Source organism: Rattus rattus, chromosome 9 (genome assembly GCF_011064425.1).
Source record: "Rattus rattus isolate New Zealand chromosome 9, Rrattus_CSIRO_v1, whole genome shotgun sequence".
Classification (NCBI taxonomy): Eukaryota; Metazoa; Chordata; class Mammalia; order Rodentia; family Muridae; genus Rattus; species Rattus rattus.
Window position 1 is genome coordinate 74444912 of NC_046162.1, and position 25747 is coordinate 74470658.

General features: G+C 51.4%; 1 protein-coding gene across 6 annotated transcripts; it reads right to left on the bottom strand.

Moving 5' to 3' along the window:
* Window positions 1-3284: 3284 nt before the first annotated feature.
* Window positions 3285-25202, bottom strand: Gprc5c (G protein-coupled receptor class C group 5 member C). Of its 6 annotated transcripts, none has more exons than XM_032913433.1 (5): window positions 24497-25202; window positions 11697-12776; window positions 8869-8963; window positions 7005-7154; window positions 3285-5351 (listed from the first exon to the last, which is right to left on the bottom strand). In XM_032913433.1, the coding sequence occupies exons 1-5, from the start codon at window positions 24753-24755 to the stop codon at window positions 5319-5321; spliced, it is 1617 nt and encodes a 538-aa protein (XP_032769324.1). In that variant the 5' UTR covers window positions 24756-25202; the 3' UTR covers window positions 3285-5318. The 6 variants fall into 6 exon arrangements, with proteins under 6 accessions (XP_032769324.1, XP_032769329.1, XP_032769327.1 ...); XM_032913438.1 differs by having other exon boundaries at window positions 24630-24803; XM_032913436.1 differs by lacking the exon at window positions 24497-25202 and adding an exon at window positions 24400-24488.
* Between the last annotated feature and the right edge of the window lie 545 nt (window positions 25203-25747).

Genomic DNA, 25747 nt, shown 5'->3' on the forward strand with positions numbered 1-25747 from the left:
GCAGTGAATTAGGAAATCAAATGTATGGTTTATTTTCACAATGGAAATAGAGAAAGAAAGGGGAAAGGAAAGTGTGGGTAGAGAAACAGCAAGGCAATAAAAGTCTCTCCCTCCTCGGCCTGGAAGCCCCACCCTCACACATGTGACCCTGAACTTTATTACCCAGAGTCCTTGTATGTAAATAAGGGCCCCTGAATTTGGGGATGTCGGTATAAGTGGTCGACTAAAACCACCTGCTTTAAGTCTGAGATTGGTTTCTCCTGAAAAGTTCTTTGCATGTGGGGTAGAGCTCTGGATCAATAGCATCCTGCCCCCATCCCTGCTCGGCAAGCCTCTCCTATAGGGATCTGGGGCAGGGGCTGGGAAGGAATCTGTCTGGGCTACAAGGGTGTGTGTGTGTGTGTGTGTGTGTGTGTGTGTGTGTGTGTGTGCGGTGGGTCCATTTATCCCTGAGAGTCACAAGACAGAGGGCTATGCTCAGTCAAGTGTGGCCTGCCCCCTGCTGTGACCCGCAGCTGGGCACCTGCTACCCAGACTCTCCTCTGACCTTGGGCCCTGACTGTGGGTCTTTCTGGTGGCCCAGGTACCCTGATCCAGTGTACAGTAAACAGACTTTCCCCTGGCTGGCATTCTTGCCCCAAGACAACTCAGCAAACCAGGTTGATCACTTGTTGCCTGTGCCGTAGCTAAGATTGGGGTTCCCAGGCTGCCCTTCCCCAGAGAAGCAGCCCAGAAAGAAAGCAAAATCTGGGACTATGTGGATTCCCAGGGTCCCTGTAAGGCTGGCTGAGGCCCCCTGTAACCCGACATTGGCCGAGGGGTTGGGCAATCCTAACCAACATTTGCCAAGTCCCCAAGCATTTTTGACTGTCACAACCTGGGACTTGGTGGAGATCCTGGCATCCGATACCCGGTCCTACTTAGCATCCAGCACGCAGAGTTCCCAAGTAAAGACTATCTTTCTTCCCACTCCCTCTCCAGGCCGGCTGGTCCAAGATAGGGACCTGCTTCCTTGAACTAGGCTGAGACAGACATGATCCCGGGCTGGTGGAACGAATGGGACAGAGACTTCTACACCAGATCCCTAGAGGGGAGGCTAGCAGAGCAGGATAGGGGCACTGTGGGCTACCCCCAACAACCCCAACACTCCTACCTATCCCCCCTCCCCATCCTCACCCAGGGCTGGGCAGGCACAGAGACAGCTAGGGGCAGCTAGTGATGTCTGGCAGGCACTCAGGGGGATCTGATTGCGGGTGTCAGGGTGGGGCATAGGTGAGAGAAGGCAGCCCTACAAGGAGAGTGACAGCTGAGCTCCAGACTTCCAGGCCCACCTCCCATCAGGCCAAAACACACACCCCAGGAGCCTAGGAGGGAGTTGGGGTATTTAAAGAGGGAAAAGGAGGCAGAGGATGCCGGAGCCCAGAACCCTGGAGTTCTGGCAGGGTCCTCTCTGAACCTTTGGATTGGAGCTCAGCGTGAACCTTCCCAGGTCCCCACCCCTTGCTCCCTCAAGTGCCTTGGGAAGGTGATTCTTTTTATATTCACACCAGGGAGCATCTCCCCTTCTCCCTGGCTTGGGCGAGCCTGCGGGCAGACAGCTGGCTAGGATGGGCCTCCTAACCCCCTCCGCTCCTCTGTGGAAGGCACAACCCTGCCTTCTGGCTAGCTCTACTGTAGACCTCGGGCACAGACTGCTGTGTCTTCCCGACTCTTGACACAGAGCAAGACAGAGGCAGCCCATGCCATGAGGGGGCCCTGTGGCCCAGAGTGACTGCCACTCTGGAACGGTCAGTCAAAGCTTCCGTAACTTCTTCAGAGCCGGTCTTTCCTTGTAAAGAAGAACTACAGTCATTCCTCTTGATGCCCCTATGGGTACTTGGGAGACAGTTGTCTGGTCCCTGCACTCCAGTCTGGCTACTTGGATTTCCTCTACAAGTAGGCTACCCACCAAGATGTTTCCCCTGACACATCAGAGAACCGCCAAACTATACCAGCCTATACCTCCAAGCACCAACCCAGTTATGGCAACCACTCTGTCCAAGGACAGACAGCAAATGGCCCAGTCCAGATGCCCGATAGTGCAGGGAGGACACACTTGAGTGCTATGCTTGAGTGTGATTTTGTGTGTGAGCGCTCTTTTGTGTGTCCAAAGGTTGTCACTCCTGTTTTACAGATGAGCGGCGACTGGGGGAAGGTGGAAGGGGTTGTGCAGGGCCACAGCTCATAATCGCCCCTTGATCTCTACACACGCTATAGAACTCTTCACTCCGTGGACACTTTCTGCTACAAGGCTCACTGAATCTCTTTGAGAGTGCTGGTCTCAAAGAGACCCGCGCCTCATTACGAACACCCCAATGGGACCCATCACCCCCCACTCCCGGCTATTAACGGATACCTTTCCTCTAGGAGGATGAGGTCAGAGCCGCACAGGGCCCAAGGAGGATGAGGTCAGAGCTCTCTGGCTGGTGCAGAGAGCTAAATAATTCATGCTGCTGCTGTAAACGGGGCTGCAGCTTCCTGAAGGACCCAGCCCTGAGACAGCAGACAGGAAGTCTGCTTAGCAGCCCCCTGAGCACGACCTTGGTGTGCCCTCTGCAGAGCTAGAGGGGGGGTGCTGGTCTTGGTGAGAATGTTGGTTGGCGTCTGTGCGGTGACAGTCGGGCAAGCTGGCTAACCCTTCTGTTTCTTGCTTTCTTCCATGAGGAGTTGAAGTGCTGCTGCCGAACAAGTACAATGGGCCACAAGAGCAAGCTGGGTGTGGCCAGGACGGGGCCCCCAGGCCTGGGGCAGCTGTGCTCATCTCTGGCCCAGCATGTCTTTCTGTGAACAAAGCATTTTGTAAAGATGAAATGGTCTGTGCCCTGCCTCCCAACCATGCCAGGCATAGCTGGGTAAGCTATCTGAGGGTGTCCCCTTTCCCACCACACCCCTCCTACATCTTGTGTGGGAACCGTCTGTCTCTCTGCTTGGCTGGTTAAGAATTCAATGTTTGTTTTTCTTCTATCTTGTGAGTTCCTGGCCGGCCTGGAACTCACAAAAGATCTGCCTGCCTGTCTTCCAAAGTACTTGATTAAAGAAAGGTGTGCAACACCGTCCCCTGCCGAGAATTCGAACATCTTTCCGCATCTTTCGGAGGCCTGGTTTTCTCCCTTAAAGTCTCTAACGGGAGAGAGGTTACTTGCAACCAAACAGCTGTTACCGGTTGTAGCACAGATGGGGGGGTTGGGGAGAGAGTCAGGCAGGCTGGCCAACAGACATTCCACAATCACTTAGAAACACACAGGAACAGAGGCAGTAACCCCCTCACAAAGAAAGGGCAGTCATTTAATTTTGAGCAGTTACAAGGTTGAGCCTCGCTTTACATCCACTACGGGATTTAACAGTGTCGGTGTGACATCTATTAAGGGATAGTAGCCTGCAAATGAGAAGCTTAGATCAAGCCTGGACCTACTTGATGTCTCCCCATTCAAGGCTTGTGTAAGATACAGAGCTGTTAATTGGGAGGTCCCCAGCCCTCCTTAAAGAAAAAAAAAAAGTACTTCTCCACTGAACAGGAACTAGAAGACGCAGGGTAACCATGACACTCCCAAATCCTGGCAGGCCTGCATCCTCCAGGAACCCATCCCTCCCCAGCTTGAGCTGCAGGCAGGACTTGAACTATAAACACGGCCACCACAGGCGACACACCTAGGGATCTGGAGCTTTCTGAGTCCTAAAGGACTCGCTTGAGACAGCAAAATAGTCCCTTGCTTACTGTGGCGGATCTCGGGGCTCTAGATCAAGAACAGCATGAGGTGCAATGGAGACCCCCCTTTCCCTTGCAGAAGGACTGCGCATTCTCACTCAGCAGAGAGCTCAAGGCAGGAAGAGTCACATTTGCAGGTACGGTCCTACTCTGTGAGAACCTGTCCCCCGACGATCAAAGGCACAGGCTGCTGGGAAACAGCATGAGAACTAAGCACGAGGAAGCCACTCATCTTTACCTCAACCTTGAGGCTCAGCAGCGCTGGGCTAAGGGCCAGGTTAGCACACAGAGGGGGTGCCCCCAGAAGAGGCTCTGTGTGGTACCCAAGAGTAGAAGGAAGGGTGATGCTCTGGAGATCTCAATTCCAGGGTCCGGTACCATGACACCGTCTCAGCCACCGGTGTCAGCAGCTTGCAAGCCTGAAAATGGCCCTCTCTGACCTGAGTGGACATCGGGTCCCTCTGGTGCACGTCCTCAGGCCAAAGACACTCCTCTAATGATGAAAACAGTAGAGCAGGTCTAGGTGTCCCAAGGGCGTCCACTGCCCAAGCTGAGGTAGACATCGTTCCATAAGCAACCTGAAGTCCTGGACCCATCCCACCAGTCGGACGCAGGAAAGGTTCAACTCACCCTGAGAATGCAGCCCTGACTCCCACCCACTGTCTCCGAAGGGCACTCCCAGACCCCAACCACTTATCTCCTGATAGCCAAGCAGGTACCTCCAGAACGTGTGAGAGCCGGGTAATTCAGAGACGTCCACATCTGCACCTGTCCCAGGAGCTACCCTGGGAGCTGGTGCAGAAGCCAAAAGCAGACTGGAGGAGATTCAGCGAGGGGATTAGCCGAGGTACAGAAATGGTACAAAGCCCTGGCACCACCGTGGCCCACCGGCTCTTCAAGTCTTATGTGGGTTCTCTGTGCGGCAGGGCTGGACAACAAAAGCTTCCCCAGGTGGGACAGGTGTTATTGCCATCTCCATGATGATGGGCAGCGGGGAGAACAGAACAGGCAGACTGGTCCTGCCCTGGTGAGGGGACACAACCCACTGAAGGTAGAGGAGACTCAGTCCATGTTCAAAGCTGCTGAGACCTGGGACTCTCAGGTCATGAGAAACAGCCTGACCAACCTAGCCGGTGACCTTCTGGAAGTCTAGAAGGTACAGCAGGCCCTAAGTAGAGGAAGGGGCAACAGGTTACTAACACGGCCAAGAGGGTCCATCACGCAACTGATGTTCACAGTGGGACAATAACCCGGAGAACCACATAGGGACACAGACTCTGTGACCTGGGCGATGTGCTAAGGCAGGAGATGAGAGTCAACAGTTAACTCCTGGTAGCTGCAGTTTCTTGGGTACCAGGAAGCTGGGATGGGCAAAGGGATATGTGGCCCTATGAGCAACCAGTCACATGCTTCAGGCCTATCCCAAGGTCCCCACTCAGACCACTGCTTCAAATTGGTGGCCTCTGGTCCCTCCCAGCTCCAAGGACAAAGATGGGAAAGCGGCTGGGCCCTGCTCAGCTGGATGCAGAGCAATGAGGGATCCGGATGAGGTGTGGTCCAGGGAAGAGGGCATCTACCATCTTGTTTTATTTTTCGGGGACTGATCCTAAAGTAACCAGAAAGAACAAGAGTCAAAAGGGAGGGGTCTACTGCTCATAGCCCAAGTACTGAATTGTACTAAAATAAAATTAAATTTAAAAAAAAAAAGGCCCGGTCAGTCCTCAGGGAGCAATGCCATCTAAATATAGAAGTTGGGGAGAAGTCTTCTTCCAATAATCCTTTTCTCTCTTTCAACAACAACGGCAACAACAACAACAAAAAGCTATTTTTTTCCCCTTACAACTGGTGTCAGAAAATAGCTTCTGGCTAGTCGGGGACAAACATTCCCAAGCCGGGGATGGGCAGGCTCTCAAGTCCCCTTGAAGAACCTGGACCTGGCACTAGAACATTGTCCCATCCGTAAGGAATAGAGGCAGCTCGGAGCCCAGGCCACCAGTCTGGCTTATCCCAGGGAGAGCCAAGGGCAAAAGCTGGGAATATCAGTCTGGCCAGTCTTGGTCCAGCCACCTTGAGGCTCTGTGGCCAGACTAGGTCATTTTGCTTACTATCAGAGGTTGGGACAACTACCCTTAAAGTCCCATATAACCCTGACGTGACAGCATTCTGAGACTTTGGCTCTAGAAATGGAGGGAAAGACTGTCATATCCTGATGTTGTCCTCCCCCACACCCAGACCCCCAGCCCCACCGGCCACAGAGATGAGCCCCATCTGTTTGTGGGAGACGTTTACTGGTCCCTAAATCTTAAGCACATGGATGCTGTGACCCTTGAACCAACCAGGACAGGCCCGACCTCCTGTCTTTGTGAACCGTCATTTTAAACAGTTCAGGCCCACTTACAAGCCAACCTACTCAGGCTGGGAAGCATGATCTCGGAACCTGGAGCAGAATGGCAGCCTGCCTCACCTTCCCGTGCTAAGTGGGAGAGGCCAAGAAGAACGGATCCCCCCTGCTCCTAACCCTAGAACCTCTCACTGGTGGGTCTGCCTCCCCCATTCTGTCTCTTAATATAGCCAGACGAAGATGAGACCCAGGTGGAACACTCAGGTGTAGGGCTGCATCCCAGACTTGAAGAGCCCAGATACTCATTCTGACATAATCGGTGGCAGACACACTAGAGAGCCCTGCCCCGAGGAGGCCCCAGCCCCTTACTACAGGAACCCAAAGAGCATCAGCCCTAAGAACTGGATAAAGGAAGGAGTCACGGGAAGTAAGAACCCAGTCAGAAACCACAAGCCCAAAGCGAGAGTTAATAAAGCAGAAATGTGTTTATTAGGCACCCTTGCTCCTCACAGAGGAGTGGGATCCAGCCCAAGGCATTCTCTCTGAGCTCAATGGAGGCTTGTAGGTGTCACCGGAGAGCGTGGGCATAGAACCAGCCACCATCCCAAGCAGAACACTATTTGGATAGAGTTAGATCACCAGAGGTGGCCCTGGCATGAAACAGGGCAAGCGCCTGGACTCCACAAATACTGAGTGAGAGAGGCCCTCCTGGACACACACCCAAACATTGGCAGATGAGGGGATCTGACCCTGAGGCATAAGTTACCCTGAGCCAGTAAGGAGGGAAGGGAGCCACAGAGCATAGGGTCCCTAGTGGTCCCTCACCCGAACCAGGTCCCAAGGACCCTCTCTAAATTGGCCCGCATCCTCCTGGCCACAGCTGCTGCCTTAGTCCCACACATAGGGATTTCTAAAGACCTGAGAGATCTTGCCGTCTTTCGGCGGCGTGGCCACCTGGTGGCTCTGGACCATGTACATATCTTCAGCTCGCAGGGTTGAGTTGGCACTGCCCATCACCTGGCTGTTGGCGGTGGCCCGTGGGAGGATGACGTCGTACGCACCTTCAGACTGGAAGGAAGAACAGGCGGTCTCACAGTCAGGGTATTGGGAGCCAGGTTCCGCCAGGGCAAAGGCACAAATACCCAGCTTCCTGCAGGGCTGGGCCTGCCAGCTCCCACTTCTCGACCCCTCCACCCCCATTCCTCCAGGGCCCTGCTGGCAGGATGGAACAGATGACTCTACCCCTAGAAATAGAGAATGGGCCTTCTGGGTTTGGAAGAAGCTCCCTGGTCACGTCGGGGCTTCCCAGGAGACCCTGTCTCTGAGTTCCTGCTCCTGGGTTCTTGTGAAAACCTCAGGTGCTGCTGCCTGACTGCTACTACGTGGGAGCTCCCTTTCTCCAAGTCTATTCCCTGATTCCCTAAACTGTCACTATAATACCTGCTACCCTTCTGGTAGGTCTTGGTTCATATAAATCTGGCCTAGAAACCTGGCCCCAAATGTTCTACCTGGAAAGAACAGGAACCCCTGGGGTGGTCCCACCTGTCTTATCACAATGTATGACAGACGTTACCACCAAAACTCTGAAGCTCCCAGGATCATGGGGGTAGGGGTGGGGGTGGGGAGGGTGGTGCTGGAGGTGGTATATCCCTTCCTAGAACATCCAACCACTCCTGGCTGTCTGGGATACTTAGTTCTGGGATCTTCAACTCAGGAATGCACCAAAATTGTCAGGACTGTTTGTAAAGCCCCAGCCCCAGTTGATCCCCACTCCCTAGCTGGGCCCCATCCTGAGATAGGCTGGCAGATGTTTAACTACTGGGATGGGAAAGCCCTGAAGTCCCCTGTAGATCTGCCTTGGGACTCCCTTCTAGACAGAAGCCAAGCCACCAGATGATGTCAACCCCCACTCCGCCATGTCCAGATTCCCCACCCCCACCCCCAAAAGCAAGTCACAATGCTGCGTCCACCTCAGACCCAGTCTGCAGTGTCAGCAAGTTCTCCATCACTCTGACGGTCGGTCGGTGGGCCAGGGGTGTGAGAACGGAGCAGAAATAGCAGCCCAGTTCAGCTCACCCTCCCAACTCAGGGAGAGGAGGCCGGGCCCCCGCTCCACAGAGCTCACAGTGTGAATGGAAACTGCTCCAGGGGTCAGCTTCACACTAGAAAAAGAGCTGGGGTTGGAAGTCTCAGACACACGGGCCAGCCATCCCCTGCTCCTAGCCCGGGAGAGGAGAGGTGGGGAAGGAACGGATGGGAACGGCACCCTGCTGACCTCCTGGCTTCCTGTTCCCAGAATCCTGCCAAGGCAGGTCGCTGACCTCTCTGGCAACCACTGCCAGCAGAGGGGAGGACCACATATGGAATGGGAGTCTACTCCACGTCCTTCCTGTTCCCACAGCCCCCTGAGCTAATGGAGTACTGCTCCCAGAGCCCAGGGGAGGTATAAGGTCAAGGCATGGAAATGGGGTATCATATGGCCCAGGCTGGTGGTGCAGGCTGTAGTCCTTGAACTCAAGCTTCCTGCTTCTGCCTCCTGAGTGCTAGAATTACAGGTATGCGCCACATGCCTGGCCTCCGGCAGTGGGTGATGCCAGTGATTCAGGGCAGGTCCCATGCATTGTGCTAGAGCCCTGGCTTGGTAGGGTTAATGCCCCCAGGAGAAGCTCACCATACCCTAATGCCTCGACCCAGCCACAGTCTACACAGCCTCTACAACAAAAACAGGCTGGGCTCTGTGGCTCTCTCAGTCAGGTCACTGGAACCTGAGGGGCCCACTCACCGGGCCTTTGTGCATCAGGGCCATCTCGGTGGGCTGGTACACGCTGGTCAGCAGCTGACCATTGTAGCCACTGTAAGGCGACACCGGTCTCTTTGCTGTAGAGAAAAACAAGCTCAGATTTGAAGATTTCAGGACTCATCTCCTGTCCGTTCTCGCCCCACTCCCCAGCCCAAGCAACTCTTCTGGGTTTAGGGAAATGGGGCCCTGGGGTCCTGACCGGGGAGTGGTGACCTGTAAGTGAGTCAGTGGACCTGGTGCCCCTTCCCACATCTGTTCTTTTGTTTAGATGTACAGAGAAGTACTGCATGGCTTCCTGCTTGGGAGACACACACACACACACACACACACACACACACACACACACACACACACACACACACCCCCCCTCCCCATAGCTCAGAAAAAAAATACGCTGTCAGCAACCCTCACATCCCTATCTACCCTCAGGGCCAGAGGCACATGGGCCTTGGGCTGCCTTCCAAAATGGCCAGCCTCCAGCTCTCATCTCTACCACCATAGACCCACGGCCAGGCGCAAGGGGAAACACAGCTGAAACCCCATCGCTTTTTGTGCCCATGTCCTCCCAGAACATGGGTGGCTACGGTGTCACCGTACAGCCACACAAGGCCCAGCCAGGGAGCCTTGGCACTCCACCTATCCTGGGCCCCCTGGCAAGCACCCAGACAGATTTGTAACTCTCTGCACCTACTGGTGTGGGTTTCCCCATGCTGGGCACCACTGGGGTATTAGACGAGAGCTGGTAACGAGCCTGATGAGGCCGGGGATTCAGCTCTCTCCTCCAGGGCTGAGGGACCCTGCAGCCTAAGTGCTCGGCCCATGGTATTGATTTTTCCACTGCGGGGGAAAAAAATGAAATAAATAAAGTGCTTACAAGCCTAGAAGTAATAACTCCATGAGAAGAAAAAGATCAAGAACGCTCCGTCCTGCCAAAGGAGTACAGAGGGAGGAGCAAGGGTTGGGGCAGGGTTTGCTACACCTCCCAGCCCCTGCCTTCGTCCTCTTTCTTTCTGGCTTCCTTAATGACGTCTTAATGTCTCTGTGGGACAGAAGCCACCCCGGTGTGGGGAAAGCTGTCATCTCCAAGATCACAGACTGTGCATGTGTCACCACCTTCCACAAAGCAAGAAGTCTGAGGGCCACACAGTGTGCACAGAAGACCCAAGGATATCTGACGATAGCATGCCCATTGCCTCTTAACTGAATTTCTGTCAGAGACCCCAGAGCCAGTGTGGGATAACCAGGCTGAGTCTAATGCCCCCAACACATCTTCATCAACATAAACAGTTGGGGTCCTGCAGAGCTCTGGTCCAGGCCTGAGAGGGCTGCCCGTCTTAGTCTTAGCCCAGAGCCCCGATAAACGTTCCATCTAGTCTCTCAGGGGTTATTTAAGTGGTAGGCGTTGAATACCCTGATTGCTCCCCAGCTCTGAAAAAAAAAAAAAAAAAAAAAAATACGGCTCAGGTCTATGGGCCATGGAGAGCTTTGTCTGTGGTGCTGGAAACTGAACTGGGGTCTCAGGTCTGCTACATGGGAACTCTCCCACTGCCAAACACAGGGGTTTCAAAGCAGAAAATTGCAGACATTTTTCTTAAAGAGAAAGGGCTCCCTGCCAAGAGTAAAGGACATGGGATAAAAGTCGGCACAGGGTGGGTGGGTGGGTGGGTGGGTGGGTGGAGGAGCCCCCTCATAGAAGAAGGGGGAGAGGAGATGGGATGGGGGTTTATGGAAGGGAAACCCGGAAAGGGGATAACATTTGAAATGTAAATAAAAAAATATCCAATAAAAAATAAATAAATTAAAAAAAAAAAGTTGGCACGGCCATATTAAGGGCACCTGCCACCAAGCCTGACAACCCAAGCCTAGTCTCTAGAACCCACATGGTAGGAAAGAGAAGACCGACTAAATAAATAAATAAGTAAATTAATAAATGTCATTTTAAAAAACAAAAGCTGGGGGCTGGAGAGATGGCTCAGTGGTTAAGAGCACAGACTGCTCTTGCAGAGGTCCTGAGTTCAAATCCCAGCAACCGCATGGTGGCTCACAACCATCTGTAATGGGATCTGATGCCCTCTTCTGATGTGTCTGAGGACAGCTACAGTGTACTCACATACATGAAATAAATAAATCTTTAAAAAAAAAAAAAAAAAAAAGAAAGCTGAAATACTGGGTGTTGGCCTTAATGTCAGCACTTGTGAGGCAGAGGCACACAGATCTCTGTGAGTTTCGGTCAACAGATTGGGTTCTAGGTCAGCCAAAGCTACACAGAGAGACCCTGTTTCCCAAAACAAAAAACAAAAACAAAAACAAAAACAAAACAAACAAAAAAAAAACAAAACCAAAAACCCAAGGGCTGGAGAGATGGCTTAGTGGTTAATGGCACTGACTGCTCTTCCAGAGGTTCTGAGTTCAAATCCCAGCAACCACATGGTGGCTCACAGCCATCTGTAATGAGATCTGTTGCCCTCTTCTGGTGTGTCTGAAGACAGCTACAGTGGACTTATATATAATAAATAAATCTTTAAAAAAAAAAAACTAGGAGAAGGAAGGATCAGTGGATCAGTTCCAAGACCCAGCCTCAGCTACATACTGAGTTCAAGACCAGCCTAGGCTCTGTGAGATTCTTTCTGTCTATCTGTCTGTTTCTCTCTCTCTCTGTCTCTCTCTCTGTCTCTCTCTCTGTCTCTCTCTCTGTCTCTCTCTCTCTCTCTCTCTCTCTCTCTCTCTCTCTCTCACACACACACACACACACACACACACACACACACACACACACACAACACAAAGATATATACAACGTCTTGCCGCACCTGAGGCTGGTTCATCCATAGAAAATGCCTTGTTCTCCACAAACATGCTCTGGCCCGTCTGCTCCTTCAGGATGGTCTCGTAGCCCACCCCTCGGGTCGGGTACATGTCCCCCTGGTAGCTCTGTTCTGGGCTGGGTTTGGTCACTTGGGAGACCTCAGGGATGACATAGAAGAAGACAAAAGTCCAGGCATTGGCAGCGAGCGCAATGGCCAGTGTGGGGTCATCCCAGGTGGGGCTATGGTGCTGCTTGTTGCCGTAGGTGTACATGACAATCCACACCACCCAGATGGCAATGGAGGTGGCCGTGGTGAGCAACACAAAGACCCCGTGCTTCCGCCAGCGCTTAAAGCGGCCACACAAGGTGGGCCAGGCTCCTAGGAAGGCCGCCAGCAGCAGCAGCATTACGTAAATGAGGGCCATGACAAAGTCCATGTTGGCGATGGCACACGGAGAGGTCACGGTCCAGTCGGCGCTGCCATTGCCCGGGGTGCTAACCTGGCCGCCTCCCCGTACTAGGGTGATAATCAACCACTCGGTGTTAATGATGACCTCCACAAGGGTGAGCAGCAGAGCCACGGTGAAGATAACCCAGCCTCGGGGCCCATGGTTCTTCCGAGCTAGGAAGTTAAGGGAGAGGGTGTGGGCTATCATGCAGGAGAAGCAGATGGCAAACAGGACCCCAAAGAGGAACCGTCGAGAGGCACAGGTCGAGAAGTCCGGCTTCACCACGCAGGCAAACACGAGGCAGAAGAGGCCCAGGGTGCCCAGCAGGAAGAACACCTGGGTCCCCAGGAGACTCCGCTTCTTAGTGTCCTGCACGAATGGAAGGCTAGCCACGAGGATAATGGTTAGCACAAAGGTCGTGATGATGCCTGCCCCGGCCACTGCCTCCAAGACAATGCCCCAGGCCCCCGAGCGGTCACAAAGGTTGTAGTAGAGGGGATCCAGGTCTGGGCTACAGCCAGGTGGGGCATGATTCTGGGCCAAGGCTCCCGGGAAGAAGAGAGGCAGTCCTAGGCACATCAGCAAGGTTTTATGGGTGGCCATCCTGGCTCCTAGGCCAGGCTTCAGCTGGGTCCCTGGAGACAGAAGAACAGACAAAATCAGTCCTCCAAGGTCAGACTTCAGTGAGCACAGTATCCCCTGCATCCCCTTCCCCATCCTAAAAAAGAACTGAGCAGGAAACATGTTCTTCTAAGCGTCAGAATCCTTATTTTATGTATCCTTAATTTTAAAAACTGTATTTTATGTATATGGATGTTCCAGTTGCAAGTATGTCTGAGTATCCGTGTCCCTGGTGACTGTGGAGGCCAGAAGGCAGTGTTGGATCCCTGAAACTGGAGTTACAGTCGGTTGTGAGCCATGATGTGGGTGCTAAGAATTGAACATAGGTCCTCTAGCAGACTAATGTTCTAAACCACTGAGCCACCGGTCCAGCTCTTCAGAATCCTTAACCTAAAAGTCATGAAAGTTTATCTCAGTAGAGAGAGGAGGCCCATCTTTCATCCCTACTCCTGTTTTCCTGTACTTGTTTTGTTTTTTTTTTTGAAACAAGGTTTCCCTGTACAATAGCAGCCCTGGCTGCTTTGGAATTCATTCTGTAGACCAGGCTGACCTGCAAATCACAAGAGATCTGCCTGCCTCTGTCTCCCAAATTCTGGGATTAAAGGCATGAGCCACCACGACCAGCTGTCATCCCTATTCCTAACCATAGGAAAGGAGAGACGTCCTAACTGACTGAGAGAGCGGTTAGGAAAGCTGGCTGCTCCTCCAGAGGTCCCACGTTTGACTCCCAGCACACGCATGATGAGTCACAGCAGTCTGTGGCTTCCATTGCCAGGGGTCTGACTCCAGTGTCCTCAAGCACACTACACGCATAGTACATGTAGTATATCCATGCACAACACATATAAACCATAACATACAATAAAAATAAAAATAAACCTTGAAATCTAACAATGAACTTTCAGTGCCCTCAAAACCTGGACTTAAATATTCTCTGAGCTCTTGTAGAAGCCAAACACACCACTACACAGCGCCGTGCTTTTTGCCTTGGGGCTTCCAGGGCTCAGGTCAGTTATGGTGCCCGTCAACAAAGTCCTAGAAAGGTTGAAGGTCATGGTAATGGTTACTCTTGGTGGTCAGCTTGACTACATCTGGAATTAACTAAAGTCTGCAAATTTTCTTCATCTTCCTCCTCCCCTCCCTCCTCCTCACCTCCCTACCTCCTCCCCTTCCTCCTCCTCCTCCTCTTTTAATTTTATTTATTCACTTTACATTCTAACCTGGTCACCCCCTCTCACAATTCCTCCCCCATTTCCCCATTCCTTCTCTGAGAGGGTGAAGGTCACCCAACCCGGGCACACCAAGTGGAATTTTTTTCTTAAGTAAATCAAGTGGGTACACCCACTTTCCACTTCTAATTGGCATCTTTGAAGTGGGACGAGCCACCTTTTCTTTTCTCTCTAATTCTTATTGTCTTTTTCCTCTTTAAGATTTATTATATATGAATACACTGTAGCTGTTTTCAGACACCAGAAGAGGGCACCAGATCCCACTACAGATGGTTGTGAGCCACCATGTGGTTGCTGGGATTTGAACTCAGGACCTCTGGAAGAGCAGTCAGGGCTCTTAACCACTGAGACACCTCTTTCTACTGGGAGCCTACCTAAAGGACACAAAAGAAAGCTTTCTCTTTGCCTGCTTGCCTCACTCGCACTGGAGAGTCCATTAGAGCCTACTTCTTAAAGCCCTGGAGAGACATCCAGCCTCGAGGACTGAACTACTACTGGATCCTTGGCTCTTCTGTTGGTAGACAGCCATTGTTGGGCCAGCTGGACCATAGCCTGCAAGCCATATATACGTTCTGTACCTCCTGTTCTCTGGAGAACCCTGACTAATACAGCCACGCAGCCGTGCGTTCCTCCAGTCAACCCAAGTACTTAATTAGCACCTACAGCAGGAATAACCTACGGCTAGGGAAAAAATAACCGAAGATTAGTTTCTCAGCTGTTCTTTCTGTTGCTTTGAAAGACATGAGGACCAAAAGCAACCTGAGGAGGAGTGGGTTTACTTGGCTTACAATCCATCCTCAAAGGAACCCAAGGCAGGAACCTGGAGACAGGAAATGAAGGAGAGACTATAGAGGCTGCTGCTCCCAGGCTTGCTGTCCTTAGTTTGCTTACGTACCCCTTTCTTGTTTATTTATTTGTTTGTTTACTCATAAGACAGGGTCTTGCTATGCAGTCCAGGCTGGCCCAGAACTCACTACATAACCCAGGCTGACTCTGACTCTGTCTCCTGTACGCTAAGATCAGAGGCACAGGATAGCAAGACTGGTTTTGGTTTTTCACTTTTATTCCTAACTTTCCTCTTCGGCCTCTAGAGTTCATTGTCTACCTTAATACTAAAGAAAAGGATAGGGCTGGAGAGATGGCTCAGTGGTTAAGAGCACGGACTGCTCTTCCAGAGGTCCTCGAGTTCCCAACAACCACATGTTGTAATGGGATCCGACGCCCTCTTCTGCTGTGTCTGAGGACAGCAACAGTGTACTTAATATAGAATAAATAAATAAATCTTAAGAAAAAAATAACATAAGCAGATTCAGGCTGTAGATATGGCTCGGAGGATAATAGTACAGCTGCTCATAGTACCCAGCTGGGTTCCCAGCACCTACACGGTGGCTCACATCGATCTGCAGTTCCACTCCAGGGAATCTGATCTCTTCTGGCCTCTGCCAGCATCAGTTATTCTTACAGTGCACAGACATACAGGCAAGCAAAAGACTCACACACAAAATGAAAGTAAGTTTCTTTAAAAACAAAAAACAGCAAGAGCAGGTATGGTAGTACACGCCTTTAATCCCAGAGACCAGAGGATCTGTGAGTTTGAGGCCATCCTGGTTCACAGAGTGGCTCCAGGCCCGCCAAGAGTACACATTTCAGAAAAAAACAAAAGAGAAACCATTTCAGAAAAAAAAAAAAAAAAACAAAAAAGACCAAACTAATTAACAGCAAAAGCAAACACACACACACACACACACACACACACACACACACACATCAAGAACTGGAGAAAGACAGCAAGACCCCTAAGGGATTAGCCTCTAATGGAAGATGTTAAGACATTGGAGTAAAAAGGAGGAAATGGTCTATATTTTATTAACACCAGAAGAAAAGTAACAGATCACCCCACTTGATCACCATAGCCATACTGAATGGTGCAGATTTGTGCCAAAGGAGAAAACCAAAGCTAGCTAGCTGCCCTGAACAGTTTCCCTGGGTGAAGTAAAGGGTGTGACCGGTGAAGAGAAATTCAAGATCAAATCTGGGGGACTAGGGAGAAGCTCAATAGTGGGACACTTTCCTGTCACGTGTACAATGTTCAAGGTTCCATCCTTAGCACTGCTTCCCGCTCACCACCCATCCCCCAAAAAAGGTACACTTCACAAATTTTCCATTCAAAGCTCGACATTTACTTGGAAACGTAATGGTTTGAATGAGAATGGTCCCTTTAAGCACCTATATGCAAATGTTTGTTCCCTCTCGGTGGAACTGGAAAAGATTAGGAAGTGTGGTCTGGCTGAAGGAGGTGTGTCACTGAGGGTGGGATTGAAGTTTTCAAAAGTCCAGGCATCCCCAGTCAGATCTCTCTGCCTCCTCCTTGAAGATGAGGAAGTAAGCTCTCAGCTACTGCTCCAGCGCCTGCCTGCCTGCCTGCCCACAGCCTGCCTGCCCATTGCCCACTGCCTGCCCACTGCCCACTGCCTGCCCACTGCCCACTGCCTGCCCACAGCCTGCCTGCCTGCCCACTGCCCACTGCCTGCCAGTCCACCTGCCTGCCTGCCCACTGCCCACTGCCTGCCTGCCCACTGCCCACTGCCTGCCAGTCCACCTGCCTGCCTGCCCACTGCCCTCTGCCTGCCTGCCCACTGCCCCCTGCCAGCCAGTCCACCTGCCTGCCTGCTCACTGCCCACTGCCTGCCCACTGCCCACTGCCTGCCAGTCCACCTGCCTGCCTGCCCACTGCCATGCAGGATCATGGACTCCAACTCTCTGAAATTATAAGCAAACACCAATAAATTCTATCTTCTATAAGGTGCTTTGGCCGTGGAAAGACAGAGATCTAACACGGAATGTTTAAAGGCTCTAAAAGAGACTATTACAAAGCCCCAAACTCTGTAAGCCATCTTACATGTTCAAGAAACTGGTTGTAGCTGGCAGGCATGGTGGCTCACACCTTTAGTCCCAGCAGTTGAGAGGAAGAGGTAAGGGGGTCTGAGTGCAGCCTCATCTATATAGATACATGAAAAGGAAAAAGAGGAAAAAAATAAAGAAATAAAAGAAAGATCTCTCCTGCCTAATAGTGGCCAGCAAAGGCATGGCGCTATGTTACTAAATGCCTTCTCCTCCAACGCCTATTTATTTATTTATTTATTTATTTATTTATTTATTTATTCATTCATTATTAAACTTGAGGCAGGACTTTGCTACTTAAGCTACATGATGGTTCGGAGTTGGCTGGCCTCAAAGTTGTAGCGATCCTCCTGCCTCAACCATCCTAAGTACTGGGGTTATAGGCTCAAGCCACCACTCCTGGCTAATTTTGTGTAGGTAAAATGCCAAGATCCATTTGATAGAAAATTCCCAACCGTAACTGATAAATGAAAAGTCAGGAAATCATAGGAAACGACACAAGCCTGAACATTGCTGTGAGAGCTTATCTAGACTAGGTTAATTGAAGACTCACCCAAAATGTGGGTGGCGACATGCCCTTGGATGGTGTTTCCAAGGAGAAAGGAAAGAGTAAGCCAAGTACCAGCACTCATTGCTCTCTGCTTGCTCGACTTGAGATACAATGTAACCAACTGCCTCAAGCCCCGCCCCCTTGAGCCAAAACCAACCCTTCCTTAAGTGGGCTTCCGGTTGGTTACTTTGTCACAACAGGAAAAAGTAACTAATGCACAAATTTAAATAAAATTAACCTAATAGGGGTTGGGGATTTAGCTCAGGAAGGCCCTGGGTTCCGTCCCCAGCTCCGAAAAAAAGAAAAAAGAAAAAAAAAATTAACCTAATAAACTGATCAACTCTTTTTCACATTTTATTCCCATTCCCCTCTTTTGCTCTTTACTGAAAAATTGTGTATGGGTGATTTGCCTGCCAATATGCCCACGCAGCTCCATAATATAGGCAAGAAGAGGCTGTCAGTGCCTCTGGAATTCAAGTTACAGATGATTGTGTGCAGCCATATTGGTGCTGGGAATTGAACTGGTCCTCTGGAAAAGTAACCAGTCCAAGTGATAGCCTGGAACAGCTGCAAATATGTGTGTCAATCCCCCTGCCTCAACTCCAGAGTGCTGGAATTACAGTACTTTAAGCCACCCCAGCTTTGGCCCCTTGAAAAAATTTCAGTGCCCCTCACGGTTGCACACCCCTGTAATCCCAGCACTTGGGGGGTAGGGCAGGAAGATCCTTGGCTACATAATAAACCAGATATCAGTCTGAGCCACAAGAAATCCTGTCTCAAAAAACGAGGGTCAGGGGACTAGAGCGCTAGCTAGGTCAGTGGTTAAGGGCATGTTCTGTTCTCACTGAGGACCTGGGTTGGGTTTCCAGCAGCCACACAGCAGCTCACAATCACCTGTAACCCTAGTCTAACGCCCGCTTCTGGCCTCCACGGTTCTTACACGGTATATAAACTCCCACAGACACACACATAAAAATAAGTAAAATAAAAATTCATGTAGCTTAAGCCTTCTATTTCCTCAGCTGCAGCTACCTTTAACTCCTAAAATCATAAACACACTTAAATAAGTGTGTAGCTGCTTTCCTAAGAGCACTATTTTAGGAGCTGGTTGCCCTCCATTTCTAATTCGAAAGTTCACTTCCCCTGCACCGAGACTGTATATTGGTAAATCAATAAAGTGTCACCGGGGGGCTGGGGATTTAGCTCAGTGGTAGAGCGCTTACCTAGGAAGCGCAAGGCCCTGGGTTCGGTCCCCAGCTCCGAAAAAAAAAACCAAAAAAAAAAAAATAAAAAAAAATAAATAAAGTGTCACCGGTATTTACAAGTACTGAGAAGAGAATGACCACGGGAATTAACGGGGAAAGAGTTATACCCAGCCACCAGAGAATAATTCACCGGTAACAAGATCAAGGATCCTAAACGTCCAGTGTTTCAGTGAACAGACAACAGTTAGACTGTGAGGTGCACCTACACATTTAGAATGGAACCCTGAGAACAGCCGAGAAGCATCGGCCCTTGGAAGGGTTTCTCACCCCATCTCCCTGGGCCAGTAGTTTAGTGAAAGCAATCGGGACCCGGGACATAACTCTGCCATACAGCGTTAACCTATGTGAGAGCCCTGGGTTCAATCCAGGACTGGGACATGGGTAGGGATAAAGAATAGGTAATTGTTCTGAGTCTGCCAGTATTTACTATGTATCTCAGGAGACAAGGTCCAAGTGCTTTTAGAGTTCTGGAAAACACAAAGATAGTCAAATAAAGTCGCTGGCCTGATGCTAACATTGATAGGTATGCAAAAAATGATAGATAAATGCGCTATTTATGAGAAGTACTCCAGGAAGACAGAGAGTAAGAGGGTGAGAAGAGAGAAGAGAGGGGACAAGAGAAGACCTAGTCTCAAGTATTTTATTGGGAATTAGGGATGTGACTTGTATACCTATCTAGCATGAGGGAGAGATACGTCAGTCAGTGTAAGCTTGCTGTGTAAGCGTGAGGACCTGAGTTTGGATCTCCACCATCATGTAAAGTATCCACCTGTAATCCCAGCTCTGGAGATGGAGAAGCAGGAGGATCGCTGGAGCTTGCCGGACGGCCAGTCTAGCTAAATTGATGAGCTCCAGGTTCAGGAAAGATCCTGTCTCAAAAACTAAGGTAGAGGGCTGGAGAGATGGCTCTGCGGTTGAGAGCACTGACTGCTCTTCCAAAGGTCCTGAGTTCAATTCCCAGCAACCACATGGTGGCTCACAACCACAGCAAATGGGTCTGATGCCCTCTTCTGGTGTGTCTGGAGACAGTGATGGTGTACTGCATACATAAAATAAATAAAATCTTTAAAAAAAAAAAAAAAAAAAAAGGTAGGCCCACTCAGGGAACATTCTAGAATGTCAAGAGCCAGAGGATATGAGGAATGCTGAGAAAGGCTGACTTCTGGACATGAAATGGCCACTGTACCCAGGAACTCACTCCAGCCATTATTACCAGTGGAAGATCAAGCCAGCAAGATCAGTCAATGTTCCAACAGGCTTAGTAGATGATTAACAAGGAAAAGAGAGAACGAACATGAAGCAGGGAGAGGAATGCGCCAGAGGTGCCTACAGAAGATGCACTGTTTGCATGCATGAAATTGTCAAATAATTATAAATATAATCTGAATTTTTCAACACAGGATCTCCCTGTGTAGCCCCGGCTACCCTGAAACTCACTCTGTAGCCCAGGCTGGCCTCTAACTTACAGAGATTCTTCTCTGCCTCCTGGGTGCTGGTATTAAAGGCGTTCACGACTAGTACGCCTGGTTAGAGATAACCTACTAAAAATTAAAATAACGGGCGGGCAAGATGGCTCAGTGGTAAAGGTGCTTGTGGCTTAGCCTGACCACCTTTGTTTAATTCTCCGGACCTGGAACTGACTCCTGGAAGTTGTCCCCTGGCCTCCATGTGTGCCTGCACACACATTCCAAACTAAAAAGTAAGCCAAAAAATAAATGAAGTAATAATAAAACTAGGTGGCGATAGATACAGGAAGACTCGGGATACAATCTGAAAACACCACATTAAGGGTTTTATTCAGTGTTTATCAAAAAAACGCACCAAGAATGCTAATGCTGGGGGACGGCTCAGGGGTTAAGAACACTGGGTGCTCTTCCGGAGTTTGATTCTCAGCAGCTACATGGCAGCTCACGACCATTAGTAACTCCAGTTCTAGGGGACAATATGACATCCTCTTCTGGTCTCCCTGGGAAACAGGCACACATACGGTGTCCGGACGTACATATATACATACATAAATACATACATACATACAAAACAAAAAGAATGCTAGTAGTAGTAAGTTAATAAAAAAAATAAATTGTGCTAGAAAATGATAATAATAGATGTCAGTACCCCAAGTCCGGCCCCCAAATTCTGAGCAAGAAAACTGTGTAAGCGGTGGCGCCTGTGTGAGAGGTGGTGGTGGGAAGGAGCGAGGGCCTTGTTCAAGGAGATGGGGAGCCGCTGCAAGCCATTCTGAACCTGACCGAGGCATCGAGAGGGTTATGCTTTCACAAAAGCACAAAGCGATCTGTTTATTGAAGCCAAATTCATCCCATGTAAGGACCAAGGCTGAAGGAAGCACCATGATGGTCGGATCTAAGAGACTCTTGCCACCACCAGGTCCTGCAACCCCCTTCCCTCAATACCCACACAGATCTGGGGACTAGGGAGATACAGGAGGAAAGGATGTCACAAGCCTTGCTACAGGTTCACATCTGATAATAGCCAGGTCATAGGGATGTAGGACACTGTGGGCACGTCCAAGTACAAGGTCCTGGCTTCCCTCCCCAGGGAAAAGGGAGAAGGTGAAGTTCCCAGCATCCCCACAGACGCTGGGGCCAGGATTAGGGAATGGTTCAATCCTGTCCTATTTCCTCTTACCTTTGCTACAGGAGAGCAGCTTCCGCCTTGACCTGTTCCTTCACATCTCACCTCTGTCACCAAACCACCAGTGTGGAAAACTGGGTTCCTGGGAAATGTACCATTCCTACCCTTAAAAGCCTCATTCTTCTGCTTCCGAAGAAAACAGAAAGAAGTGTGTGGTGGTGCTGGGGTGGGAGGGTGGAAACAATCAAGACAGGAAAATTGGGACAGTTCAGCTGGACTCTCTCCCCTGTGTAGGACAGAGGTCACTGAGGTGAGCAAGACAGTAGAAGAGAGCCAGGCATCATGTCTTTAAACCTAGGGAGCACAGACAGCCCTGTCTACATAGTGTGTTCCAGCACCGTCAGAGCTCCATGGTAAGACCCTGGCTTCCAAAAAGCCAGCAGCAACAACAAGAAGACCGATGAAGAGAAGAAATCACAGAAGAGCTCGGACCAATCCTTCAGTCCTGGAGTAGATAGATATTCAGCCAGATTCATTTGATTTTTTTTTTTTTTAATGTGTACGAAGAGTTTGCCTGCATGTCTGTATGTGTCTGGTGCCCAAAGAGGTCAGAAAAGGGCATCCCCAGAACTGGAGTTTTAAACAGTTACCACATGGGTGCTGAGAACTGAATCCCAGTGCTCTGCGAGACCAGCCACTGCTCTTAACTGTCTTTCTTTAGCCACCTGCTACCTACCTTTTAAGATGGTGGCTAAGGGCTGGAGAGATAAGAGCACTGACTGTTCTTCCAGAGGTCCTGAGTTCAATTCCCAGCACCCACATGGTGGCTCACAACCATCTGTCATAGGATCCCATGCCCTCTTCTGGTGTGTCTGAAGACAGCTACAGTGTACTCATATACATAAAATATATAAATAAATCTAAAAAAATGATGGTACCTAAAAGGTGGTCAGGGAAGACAAGTTCAACCTAAAGGCTCTTAAGTAGCTCCCTGTGTACCTGCCCCTGCTGTGGATAGTCTCCCCACACAAACACACACCCAACATCTAGACTGAACCTCTTGAGGCCTAAACTTTTGGATCATGTGACCCACCTCCCCTACCAGGTCTAAATCTTGAGAGGTTGAGAAGAGGCTTGGTATCCTCTGTAATATCTTCTACCCTTCAAACACAGGGTACAGTATCCCTCTCTGCCAGGAGTGGGACAGGGCCTCCTGCCCTAGAAGCCTTAACAGCCTGCAGACAAGACCCTACTTCCCATTATTTTCTGGGCAAAAAAGCTTTTTACTTCACCTCCCTAGAATCAGTCCTACAACTATTTCTAATCAGCCTTTCCTCGGAGTCAAGATGACCCAGCCCCCAACTCAGGTCAGTGAAATCAAGTTCCTAAATCCCCTCCCTCCTCCTGTCTTCTGGGGGAGCAGAGGAGCCGTGGCAAGGCAGGTCGCTGAGACTACCAGCCATGGCCGGTTTTATGAAGTTACAGGTGAGGCAACAGACCATAGCCTTCTCACCTTTTGGGAAGAAGAGCATCCCCTTCATCTTTCCCACCAGCATTCACATGAACACACACACACACACACACACACACACACACCACACACACACACACACCCCACCGAGGGAAAGAAGGTTATCTAGTTGGATCAAGGCTACACAGCTTGACTCAAGCCAAAGACCATGGCCACCCACAACTCCATTTGATGCAGGAATGGCTCAGCCAGGGACACCACAGAGCATCCTTCTTCCTCCCTAGCTGCGTCCCCTCAGCAGCCGACCTGGAAAGACGGGTGGACACTTGGCCACAGCCTTCCTCCATCCTCTTATCCACCACTTCCTCTTTTTCTCAGTCTCGGGACAAGTCCTATTTTCTTGGCCCTCTCTGAGCAATGGGCTGGTTAACCAACCCGGTAAGAACGGACCTCGAGAGATGCTAATGCACGGAAGGAGCCACGGCCCGTTTACGGTCCTCCCTTTCCCCAGACCAGAATACCCCAGCACGCTGAGTCTTAGATCTTCTAAGCAATCAAGGGTCTGCTCTCCGCTTTGGAATGTGCCCCACCCCCATCCCCAACAGCACTCTCTCCCAGCCACAGAACAGACATTGTTGGGGGGATGGGGTTCTCCAGGAACACAAAGCCACGCTTCTATATATTCTCGTGTCTGTGCTTCGGGATCAAGATCGTGAAGTCTAAAGTGACTTAGAACTTTGTAAGTGTAAACGTGTGGGCGCGAGGTGGAAACAGAAAGCGCTCTGGAAAAACCAGGGGTGGCTAAGAGATGGGAGCCAGAACCTAGGCCTCCACAAGGAGAGGAGCCGTAGGCCTCTGAAATTCCAAACTTCCCGCGGAGAGATCCTGAGCCTCCCTATTCCAACTGAGCTACTGAGTCTACGCTCTCACGCCCCTGAAAGTCTGAACCGAAAGAGCAGAGGGCCAGGCTCTCTGTTCCTAATCCCTCTGGTCACAGAAAGCTGCCCTCCCCAGGCACCGCAAGAAATAAGGCAAGGACGCCAACCTACAGTCACAGGCGATCGTGTCCTCCTGCTGCTAGAGTGGGTAGAGCAACACCCCTCGGACACTCAGACCCCTGGCCGTACACCTCCGGCCGCACAACCTGGCTTCCCCGAGCCATTAAGTTCCCAGATGGCTCAGGTTTGGAAACTTTCTGCGAACTTGCAGAGTGGGTGCATCGTCGCCCGCCCCTTGGGTTCTCACCAGGGGCCTTGGCCCAGTCCCTTTCCGAGACAGCTGGACCCAGCCCTTCCTGCAGGCCGATGGCAAGGGCGGAGCGCCGGCCGAGGAGGCAGCCCTTACCTGGGACGCGCAGCCAGCCCGCTCCAGCGCGCCGCATAGAGCCAACTTCGGCCCCAGGCAGGGCGCCCGCGGGCGTAGGAGGGACTCAAAGCAGGGCGCAGGGCCAGAGCTCGTTACGGCGGGGGGGGGGGTGACCAGGCCGGAGCAGAGGTGCGGGGGCCTGCCTCCCCCGGACCCCCGACTGAGCTGCGCGCGCTCAGTGGCTCGCTCTCCCGCCCGCCTCCCCAGGCACAGCGCTCCCCTTTCTCGGCCAGGGTGGGCCGGGCTACATCACCGTGACATCACCTCCATTCGGGGCGCTCCTCCGGGGCCAGCAGTGCTCCAGGTACTAGCAATCCTCACCAGTAACAAAGCGCGCCCGGCCCTGCCCCCTCCGACTCACCTCCAGGCTCAGCCGCCGTGCACTTTTGGGTTGGGAAGGGAGATTCGAGTTTCTGGCCAAACTGACGAGTGGGTTGTTGCTGTTTACTGCCACGCCCCCACACGCGGGCGCGCGCACACTTGCGCGTACTCACTTTCTGGACTCGCCTTTCTCTCCCGAAAGCTGCTCTGGGTGCAGTCCCATACACCCCTAGGCTGTATCCCTCAGTTATCGCACGCACCCACGGACGCATGGTGGCCACCTTGGCGCGTCTCCTCATAACAGACACCCAACCTTTGTCACTTTTGTCCTGGCTTTCCCATGAGACACATCCGCTGCTCCCGGCTGGAGCGAGGAACACACTAAGACACAAAGTTCGTCTTTGTCACGGCTTCCGCGCCCCCTTGCCTCGCGAGCTTGCACACGTGGACACAGCACACACGGAGTGTCCGCCTCTTTCGTGCGTGATCCTTCCCGGAGAGCGGAGTCTCCAAGATCACGAGGGAATGCCACAGTGCACGCCCCTAACTCTGTGGACTGAGTCCAGAACCTCTGCGGACTGTTGGCCAGTGTCTTTGTCGACCTGACTACTCCACGCCCGAGTTTCTTACATTGCGGGCTCCCCTCCTCCCCTCCCCGCGTTCCGGTTCCCTGTGGTGACCTGTCCTAATTAGCCTTCTCAATTTTGTTCCCCGAGGTACAGTGTTTAATGTGATCCCTGTGGTCTGTGCGCTCCTGGCCACGTTGTTGCTGATTCCGAGTTTGGCCTCTCCCGCAGTCCAGAGACCTTTCCGCGAATTCAGATTCCCTTGAACCACACCCCCAATCCCTACCGGGTGGATCCACCCTTTCTCCTCCAGCCCCAGGAATCTGCTGAAAAGAAACCGCAGAAATAGGGAAGCGAATCCCAGCTGAGGCCTCTGTGGCCCAGTAAACAAGAGATTTTTTTTTTCCGGCCACTTTCTCTGGGGACCTGGGATCCCACGGGAGTGGGTTGCGCTGTCTTTGGAGCACTGAGTGGGTCTGGTCGGATTGTGCTGTATCCCCGGAGGGGACAAGTCGCAAGAGCTTGGGAGAGGTTGTTGGGCCTGACAGGGGCCCTGGGGACTCGGGGGAGGGCAGGGCGTTGGGTCTCAGGGTGCGGGTTCTCGTGACGCCCAGTTGCCTGGGGGATCGCCAGGAGCGCGGTCGGAGCCAGCCGGTGGCAGGGCAGGCGGCAGGGCGTGTTTGCTCAATCCTGGGCGCCCGCGAGGGGGAGGGGAGGCAGCTGGT

Excerpts from the sequence above, each read along its gene's own strand:
- Gprc5c (XM_032913433.1), bottom strand. The coding sequence starts at position 24,755 with ATGAGGAGACGCGCCAAGGTGGCCACCATGCGTCCGTGGGTGCGTGCG. Across the intron at positions 12,777-24,496 it reads CACGGCGGCTGAGCCTGGAG|GGACCCAGCTGAAGCCTGGC; the intron begins GTGAGTCGGAGG and ends TTCTGTCTCCAG. Across the intron at positions 7,155-8,868 it reads CCCTGATGCACAAAGGCCCG|TCTGAAGGTGCGTACGACGT; the intron begins GTGAGTGGGCCC and ends TCTTCCTTCCAG.